This window comes from Phragmites australis, chromosome 2 (assembly GCF_958298935.1).
Source record: "Phragmites australis chromosome 2, lpPhrAust1.1, whole genome shotgun sequence".
NCBI classification, from domain to species: domain Eukaryota; kingdom Viridiplantae; phylum Streptophyta; class Magnoliopsida; order Poales; family Poaceae; genus Phragmites; species Phragmites australis.
The window spans coordinates 41,680,441-41,690,507 of NC_084922.1; the positions used below are offsets into that span (position 1 = coordinate 41,680,441).

At 45.1% G+C, this 10,067-nt stretch overlaps 2 protein-coding genes across 2 annotated transcripts; both read left to right on the plus strand.

Moving 5' to 3' along the window:
• The first annotated feature begins 5,854 nt into the window (after positions 1-5,854).
• LOC133907292 (probable inactive purple acid phosphatase 1) lies at positions 5,855-7,882 on the plus strand. Its single transcript, XM_062349293.1, has 6 exons — positions 5,855-6,151; positions 6,237-6,299; positions 7,084-7,257; positions 7,362-7,470; positions 7,572-7,689; positions 7,765-7,882. The coding sequence occupies exons 1-6, from the start codon at positions 5,855-5,857 to the stop codon at positions 7,880-7,882; spliced, it is 879 nt and encodes a 292-aa protein (XP_062205277.1).
• Positions 7,883-8,051: 169 nt separating this feature from the next.
• On the plus strand, positions 8,052-9,935 carry LOC133910127 (purple acid phosphatase 18-like). Its single transcript, XM_062352643.1, has 6 exons — positions 8,052-8,233; positions 8,344-8,530; positions 8,869-8,962; positions 9,073-9,261; positions 9,432-9,511; positions 9,752-9,935. Exons 2-5 carry the CDS (start codon positions 8,505-8,507, stop codon positions 9,504-9,506), a joined length of 384 nt encoding a protein of 127 aa, XP_062208627.1. The 5' UTR covers positions 8,052-8,233; positions 8,344-8,504; the 3' UTR covers positions 9,507-9,511; positions 9,752-9,935.
• Positions 9,936-10,067: the final 132 nt, after the last annotated feature.

Genomic DNA, 10,067 nt, shown 5'->3' on the forward strand with positions numbered 1-10,067 from the left:
CGACGTCTTCTTTAACTGCCTTTTACCCATGATGCGTGCGTAGTTAGATTTTTGTGGTGGAGGCCCAGGTCTTCTCATCAAAGAGTCAAGAAACTTGCCGACCACTGCTGGATCCAAAGGAATCTTCTCTGGCTCCTTACGTTTGAAGTGTGCAGTGACTTCACCGTGCACTATTCTTTTGGTTTCCTCCTCAGTTCTTTCATAACGATGTTTGAGGCGGTCGTTGACTGTAGATCGATTTCGAGTGAAATAACAACAAACATCAACTTGTTACAAAATATCGGCCTCACTTTTTTACATCCCCTGAAACAAATTACAGCGAATTATAAATTAATTATTACATCAAAGCTGCTTTTATTTAACGATTATAGCTTCGTTATGATCACGGCGTATGTATGTAGGTTCCTCGGTGTCATCAATGAGAGGCAGGTCGACATTTTCTCCGAAAAGAGGTAGATCCTCAAATTGATTATAGTCTTCCTCGTCGACAACATCCTCAACACCGACAATCTTTTTTTTTTTTGCTTGTAGAACCACATGGCGTTCCTCCTTGTTATCTGGAATTGTGTCCTTTACATAGAAGACTTGAGTAACATCATTGGCAAGCACGAATAGTTGCTCTCTGTATTCGATGAGTTTGAGGTTGACAGTAGTCATACCATACTTGTCGGTATTCACTCCACCTGGGAGACTGACTCATTAGCACCGGAACAGGGGGACCTTCAACTGTTCTCCATATTGAAGCTCTCAAATCTCCACTATGAATCCATTGTAGGTCTCCCTGTTGCCACCGCGATCGTACGCATCAATACGGACACCGCTATTTTGCTTAGTGCTCTTGTTGTCTTGTGCTCTCGTATAAAATGTATAGCCACTAATGCCGTATGCATTGTATGTATGAATCGTAGTTGACGGCCCATTAGCCAGCATTTCCAACAGTGCATCATCTGTATCTTTATCCATCATGTGTCTACGTAACCAACTGTCGAAATTATCTCTGTGCGCTCTTGCAATCCAATCGTCTGACCTTGTTGGATTTGTGGACCGTAGCATTTGCACGTGCGCTGGAACATACGGGTCCACTACATTTGCTTGTTGCAAAACTGTGAAATATGCTTAGGTGAATGAAACATAATCGTCGGAACGGACTGAATTGTGACCTAGCGTCCCTTTCCCCTTAAGCCTTCCCTCATGGCGAGATACAGGCTTACCAATTGCTTTCAGATCCATGTAGTTGATGGCGAACTCAACGACCTCCTCTGTTCCCCAGCCTTGGGCCATGCAACCTTCCGGCCGACCTCGGTTACGAACATATTTCTTCAGAACTGACATGAACCTTTCGAAAGGATACATCTGATGTAGAAACACGGGGCCAAGGTACTTTATCTCATGCACGATGTGAACAATGAGATGGGGCATTATGTCAAAAAATGATGGAGGAAAAATACTCTCAAGTTGGCATATAGTATGGACCCACGTCTTCCTGCAGCTTTGTTAGTTTGGTCGGATCGATGACCTTCTGTGAAATTGCGTTGAAAAACGAACACAACTTTATGATTGGGTCTCGGACCTTATCTGGCAGAATACCTCTAATTGCAACAGTAAGCATCTGTATCATCATCATGTGACAATCATGGGACTCCATGACAACTAACTTCAAAATTTTCATGTTCACTAATCTCTTTACGTTGGAGGAATAACCGGTCGGAACTTTGATTCCATGCAAACAACTGCACATGCCCATCTTCTCTTCCTTGCTCAGGGTGTAGCAAGCCGTGAGAAGTTCGTTTGTCCTGTTGCCTAGAATTTTAGGATGCAGAATTTTTCTTAGCTTCATATCTTCCAGGTCCAACCATGCATTGAGTGTATCTTTTGTTTTGCCCGGTATGTCCAATAAGGTACCAATCAAGCTGTCAAACACATTCTTCTCCACGTGCATGACGTCGATCGCGTGTCAGACCATCAAGTGCTTCCAATAAGGTAGGTTCCAAAAAATTGTTCTCTTCTTAAACATAGGAGCGAGTTTTTCAGCTGGGAATTTTGTACTGCCTTTCCCCTTTCCAAGGACAACTCTAAGATTCTTTACTATCTTATATACATGCTGCCCAGTGTGAAGCTTCAGAGCGCGACGAGTCTCCACTGTCCCATCAAAAGCTCTTTTATTCCTGCAGTACGGGTGATCCAGACGCAGAAACCTATGGTGACCCATATATACCATTTTCTTACAATTCTTCAACCACAGCCCCTTTGTTTCATCCAAGCACCAGACACATCCATTGTAGCCTTTTAAAGTCCTTCCTGATAGGTTTGCAAGAGCAGGCCAATCCTGAATCGTTACGAACAACATTGCGCGTAGGTTGAAATGCTCGCGTTTGTATTCATCCCACACCCATACGCCATCTATCCATAGTACAAGGAGATCATCAAGCAATGGTTGGAGATACACATTGATATCGTTGCCAGGTTGATTCGGGCCACTGATCAGCAAAGGCATCATAAGGAACGTCTGCTTCATACATAACCAAGATGGAAGGTTATAGATACAGGGAATCACGGGCCAAGTGCTATGACTATTGCCCATATTGCCGAAAGGATTCATCCCATCCGTACTCAACCTGAACCTTATATTCCTCACTTCAGCTTTGAATTCCTTGTATTCTGTATCAAAGTTCCTCCATTGCATTCCATCAGCAGGGTGTCTAAGCATTCCGTCTTTCTTGTGCCCTTCGGCGTGCCATCGCATCAACTCGGCATTCGCTTTGTTGGCAAACAATCGCTTCAGACGGGAGATTATAGGGAAATACCAAATCATCTTAGCTGGGGATCTTTTATCCTTCATTTTCTCCCCTACGTCATCGCTATCGATATCGTCAATGTTGCGCTTGTACCTTGATACACCGCAAACGCGACACGCTTCCAAGTCTGGATCCCCATTGCGAAACAACATGCAGTTGTTTCGACAAGCATGCATTTTCTCTACATCCAACCCCAACGGACAGATAATCTGCTTGGCGTGATACGTATTTTTAGGCAACTCGTTGCCCTCTGGAAGCAAGTCCCTCATGAATCGTAACAACTCGTTGAAGCCCTTATTAGACCAACCATTGCTAGACTTCATTTGCAGCAATGTCAGCACAACATGCAACTTGTTGTGCTCTTCCTTACAACCCGGGAACATCGGTGTTTTAATGTCCTCCTTCATGCGCTCGAACTTTTTGTGGTGCCTATCACTGGTGAAGTCTCCCTCCGCATTGCGCAACATTTCGTGTAGGTCGTCATCATCGTTGCCGACAAAAGTATCTTTGAACGCCGACATATCGATGTCTTCGTCAGCCGTCATATTGTTGCTTCTGTCTTCCTCGACTGTGGGCTGCTCTTCATGCACAACCTCCTCATGTTCACCGTGCGCGGTCCAGTGGATATAGCCAGGCTTGAAACACCTGCGAAGCAAATGTGCACGGATCTGCTCTATGCCTGAGAACTGCTTCTCATTCTTGCAATCAACGCAAGGACAACATATATAGTGATCATCACTATTCTTTTTTGGCTTTCTGTACGTCGCGGCAGCCCTCAAAAAAACATCCACGTCATGAAAGAACTCTTGGCCGCGACGGTCAGAGTTGTACATCTATGTCCTGTCCATCTGCAAATTTATGATTATCATTAGTTTTACCAATCAATAAAAAACTAAAAAATAATAACCATGAAATATTTCAAAATACAAATCTAATTTATTGAATTACCTTGCATATTGATTGCTCCATGTCAGATGACCCATCACCTTCCAGTACTTGGTCTCGGTCGGAGGACCCACCTTCTAAATATTACCGTGTCCGCTTGCGACTAGCGGGTGGATTTGCCATCCCTACAGCACAATATTCATATTCAATATGTTAATCTTTTTTTTTTACTAATTCACTACTAGAAAATTTGAGCTAGATTTTAATCTATTTAGAGGTGATTTAAATATTCTTTTTCTTAAATCACTACTAGAAAATTGGAGCTCGGTTTTAATCTATCTAGAGAAGTCTTAAGAACAATGTTTTTCCATTTTATGTGTTTTTAAATTAATGAAACGTAAATGGTTAGTAAAACATTAACCAAGAAATTATGCTAATCAACTGTTTCATGACTTGATGGTGTTTTTCTGTACAGAGGATGATAGAAGAAGCTTAACAAAGTTGGTGTCATCATTTTTGGATTTCTCCTTAATTAGTTATGGAATTAATAATTTACAGCATAATTAATGGAATAAAGGAATTTCAGTACACTTTTCAAGTGTGCTTGTATTTTTAACATGTATATTACATCAATGTGAACACAACAAAGTTAGTTTCACCCTTTTCTAAGCTCTAATTATTTTTCTACGTATTTTATAATCTTAACAAATTTAGTTTCACTCTTTTTCAAACACAACAAAATTAGTTTCACTCATTTTATTACAATCTAGGTGAACCGGCGAGGAATAGAGAGAAATGAGGAGAGCATGAGCTACTTAAGAAGGAGAGGGATGTCACCATACCTTCAGCCTGGTCAGAGAGTGGCCGGAGGTAGCTGCAGTCGGTGTGGAGGCAGAGGAGAGCTCGCGAGGTGCCCGGTCGGCCGGAGAAGAAGGATGGAGAGGGCGCGGCCGAGCTCCTTGTCAGCCTTCCGCCTAAGGGAGGGGTCCAGGACGACGTCCAGCCGCAGCTCCTCGTCTGGCTGACCCCAAGCGCAAGGTAGAGCTCCAACAAATGGCAGGAGAGTTTTCTGCTTGCGGGAGAAGAAGGTGCGAGCCTTTAATAAACGTGTAATTATTAGTGCCGACCCGTAAAATAAACCGGCACTGATACTCAGTATCAGTGCCGGTTATTAGAACGAACCGGCACTGATACTTCAGTGCTGAGTATCAATGCCGGTTTAATCGGGCTCGACTATCGATCGAGCGCGGGAAGTTACGAGCCGGCATTGATGTTTTATCGGTATCGATTTGTACCTAACCGGTACTGATAGGACGGTACGGATGACCATTCCTATTATAGTGTATGGGTCAGCGGATTCGGTTGAGACATCCAAAAGGCGAAGCCACACGGTTGCAGCTGCGGTACACATATGGCCTGGCCGGACCCCTCATCTCCCGTCCTACGGTCCTTCTAATCAGTCGGTCACCATCAGCTGCACTCATGGATCGAGTAGATGATGATACTACGTACTGGACATTAAACGTACGCTAGTTGTGCACAGCACTCCGCCCGTTCCCACCGGGCTCGCTCGGCGCGACGTACAGCTCCGCGCGCGCTCCCGGCTGTTTCCCTTTCAGGCAGATATCTCTCAATGCCTCCGCTCCCGCGCCGAGATGCGTCCATCGCGACGTCTTGCTGATCCCCGTCCACACGGTGAGACGACGTGCCGTGGCGTTGGTGCAGCCGTAGCGGCCAGGCATCGCGCGCGCCTGCTTAGGTGGTACAGACAGCTATGATTCATCTATGTTATTTCTAGATGCTAATAAAAATATCTCAAGTACTGTCTAAAAAAATTATCTGTAACACTCACATACAATATTATAGACATCAATAACTGTTTATATAATAATTTAGACAGCAATATACTATCTAATATATCGTCTGTAAAATACTAGATGATATTTCTCTCTCCTTCTATCTCCTTCACATGAGATTCTCTTGTAGCGTCTCTTATAGACAACTGGCATCGTTCTCACCGTACTCGCCCTTAGTCCTTCCCCGGCCCGCTGCTGCTTATAAGCTTAGCTCCAGGCACATTTCGTGCGCGGCCGCACGTAGCCACACGCCGGACGGGCGTGCAGTTTGGCTCAAGTACGTGGGCGCTCGGCCGGGTCGGGCAGTTGCGAATTGCGATGGGTTTCCTCGACTCCCGTGTCGTCTTGCTTGTGTCCCTCTGCATCTGCGGCGCCGCCTCGTGCTCGACGCCGGACATGTTGCACGAGAGCTACGCGGGGAAGTCGGAATTCAGGTCGGTGAACCGGAAGCAGCTGGGCTCGTGCCTGAACCCGAGCCCCTACCTGGCGATCAATGTCAGCACCGGCGCGGCGCCGTTCCCGGACGAGGCGTTCCCCAAGGTGACCGTCGCCGGCGTCCTCAAGCCCGACGACTCCGACTGGATCGCCATGATCACGCCTTCCAACTCCAGGTACGTATAGCACTGATTTGATTCAGTATTTGAATTTCTCAGCAGTGTTTCGATCCTTCTCATCCTTGAATTGATGCATGCACGCGCAGCGTCTCTGGTGTCCTCTGAGTGGTGTGAACTACATCGATATCGGCGATCTGGCGAGTCACCCTGTCAAGGTGAGTTTGCGCATGCTCTGCTGCTGTTTTTCACCTTTTGTGTGTTTGCACTCGCTACGCTAGCTGTTCCTTGATTAGCTACTAGCGGTACTAGTTGCCACTTGACATGCATATGAACCTCTTCTGCCATGTTCAAGGTTTCCTTAGCTGCTAAGAGGTTGCTGAGTTCTCGAGAAGACGGTGCTAGCTAGCTTAATTTAGTATGGATGGCGACATTCTCGTTTAGCCGGTGCAACATGCCTATGAATTTGTCTCCCTTGAATGGGCATCCTGCAAGTAGCAAGGCTAAGGTAGCGTGATCGAGACCATCCGTATGCGCTCTATGGTCAGTTCGGCGTATGCATGGCGTGTACATGTTGCATGGCTCAAGCGTGCAAACTCGTAGCGACGCTTGCACATTATCTTTCGGGCCATCCCCAAATAGTGGGCCTACTATAGATGGGCCAAATTACGCCCAGTTCTAGATTCAGAGCTCAGCAGCTTTATCTGCTTGACACGGAGCCTTCATGGGAGTGCAGGCCCAGTACCTGACGAGCGACTAGCTTTTTTATTTTTATATGTTCTAACTTAAAATATTAGATAAGTAATCTTTAGCGAGAAGATTTATAAAAATGACGTCTATCGGTTAGAAGATAGACCAGTACTCGTCAAAATTATTGTTTATGACCCCATTTCTTCTTCTATATGCTCTATTCAAAATAATAATCTTATATTGCTTAAAAATCATATAATTTTTTTATACCTATTTTAATTGGATTTATCTAAGAAACCTGCGTAGCTCTCGTGCAACATGTCCGGCGTTGTCAACTTCCGCACCGACGTCGAGTTCGTCCTCTTCTCCGGCGGGTTCAAGACGCCGTGCGTCCTCGAGCGGTCCGGCGCGCTCCAATTCGCCAACCCCGCCATCCCGCTCTACGGCCACCTCTCCAGCACCGACTCCAAGGCCACCTCGGTGAGCACAACCATCCCAGCACCCCGCCATCCTTTCCGCCGTGCTCTCTGCAAACGCAGCTGTGCGGTACTCTTATCCGAGCGTCGGACGCATGGTTGTCGCAGATGAGGCTTACGTGGGTGAGCGGAGACGGGAAGCCGCAGCCGGTGCAGTACGGAGGCGGCAATTCTGCTAATTCTGAAACCGCAACGTTCACGCAGAAGGACATGTGCAGTGAGTGTCCTGGCTCTATGTTTATCACAGGGAGAGGACAAGGAAATATTACTATGTCAAGTTCTATCTTTGCATATAAAATTGGCTACAACTACATGTAGGTATCGCCGTGTTGCCGAGCCCTGCCAAGGATTTCGGGTGGCATGACCCCGGGTATATCCACTCGGCCGTCATGACTGGGCTCCAGCCCTCTCAATCCTACACTTACCGTTACGGAAGGTAGCCTGAGTTCTCCTGCGACTAAGATCCTTGACAACAGTTGATCAGCAATTAGTGGTTTTCTTGTTTGTGCAGTGATTCTGCGGGCTGCTGGAGTGACACGATCAAATTCAGAACCCCGCCAGCTGCGGGTTCAGATGAGTTATCCTTTGTGATATACGGTGATATGGGGAAGGCTCCACTGGACCCATAAGTGGAACACTGCATTCAGGTACATAGTGAATGTGGCCTTGATGCAACTATGCAAGATTACCCACGTAGATTGTACCTTTTCATATGATATGATCTGCTTTTATTAAGTCTGAAAAGTACGCACTAGTTGTAAATCGTAATGTTCACGACACGCATTTGATGCTGCCTGGATCGATTTTTCTGGCCAAGGCCGTAGCTAAAGTGATCCAAACTGGAAAGGTCGGGTCCATCTTTCATATAGGAGACGTCAGTTACGCCACGGACTTCTTGTCGAATGGGACTTCTTCCTTCACCTCATCACGCCACTCGCTTCTCAAGTCTCATACATGACCGCTATTCGTAATCACGAAAGGTGACTGATGCTTTCAGAATCTTACACCTTCACCGCAATTTGAACAAAATTGAATTTGCATTGCAAAGTTGTGCAGCGTTGTTAACATGAACTGATTATGTCTTCCTCAGGGATCATGCAGACTCTGGATCTGTGTATGTGACCCCGGATTCAGGAGGCGAATGTGGAGTCGCCTACGAGTCCTACTTCCCCATGCCTGCTGTCAGTAAGCACAAGCCGTGGTATTCGATTGAGCAAGGGAGCGTTCACTTCATTGTGATGTCAACCGAGCATGAGTGGTCAGAGAAGTCGGAGCAGGTATATAATCAAACTGCACCTTTTCCATTTCTGTTCCAGACTTGGAAATCAGTATATTATTTCTCTGAAAACTTTCTTGTTTGAGTAGTACAATTAGATGGATGAAGATTTGTCATCCATCGATCGAACGAGAACTCCATGGGTAATCTCATTGGGTGAGTTAACTACTCATATTTCCTCTGACAATAGCTTGGATAAAGACAGATCAGCCAAAAGAAGAAAAAAAAGTTGCAGCATGGGACTGGACCTTTTTCTTGGTGTATTTTGACACTATGGCTTCTGGAATTTGTGCTGTCAGACACAAGAAATAACATTTGCCATTTTACTGCCCATTGCAGGCATAGGCCCATGTATTCCTCCAATGGGGGTATACTGCCCAGCGTGGATTCAAACTTTGCTGCCTCTGTTGAGCCACTCCTGCTCGACAACCAGGTAAGAAATCACAATGAAAATTGAAAATAGACTGCACCATGTTTTTCTTACAGAATTGGTCGTGCGATCACAATAGCTGATTGACTCATGCTTTGGCTTTGGTTGAGTAGGTGGATTTGGTTTTCTTCGTCCATGTGCACAATTACGAGAGGACCTGTGCAGTATACCAGGGCAAATGCAAAGGTATGCCAAAGAAGGATGCAGGCGGAATTGATACATATGACAACAGCAACTTTACCGCGCCAGTTCATGCCATTGTTGGATCAGGAGGGTTCAGCTTGGACAACTTCCCTAAGAATGTAAGAGTTATAACTAGTCTTTTGTATGTTCTCCACAGCAAGTAGCGCATAATCTTGATGCATTAGGGCATTAACAATGATTCGGTGAACGTTAGGACTTGAGAGATAACTGGGAATTGATGTTTGATATACGTTTGCGAACAATCTTGTCTTGATGTCCAAATCTTTAGGGGGCAGTTGGAGCTTATCGAGGGTTTCAGAGTTTGGCTATGCCAGGGTGCATGCCACAAGAACTGATATGCTAGTTCAGGTCAGTTTTATCTTCCCTCTCTTTTCTGTTCCCTATCTTTCTCTCTTTCACATGTTAAAAAATAATATCTCAAAGATGGAAGTGGTTGAATAAAGAAAAAATCATTAGTAAGCAAGAATTTTAATTAGACAAGCTTCATAAAGAATTTTAATCAGACAAACTTCGTAAACGGTTCAACATTTGCATTGAAGTCTGAACTGAAGAACTGTTATCCTGTTTCCTTCGGTTTGTGAACTCAAGTACGATGGAGGTCCGGGACCAATTGAGGGGAGCTTCGGCAAAGAAGCCACGGAGCCTGATAATTCAACAGTAGGTGCAGCTTGCGAAAAAAGGAAGATGAAATTGGAGCTACTTCTAAAAGTTTTGCTATACTGTAAATTGGTGCTGAGTTACAGGTTAGTATTTTAATGGTTACACGACATTTACATTAGAGAACATTTACAGTACACCATGATACTAGATGATAGAGAGTATCATTGTTGTAATCCAACCGTCCATTTTAGTAGATATTATTGTAATTATCTTGATACTCTTAGATGTAATTATGTCATTGACT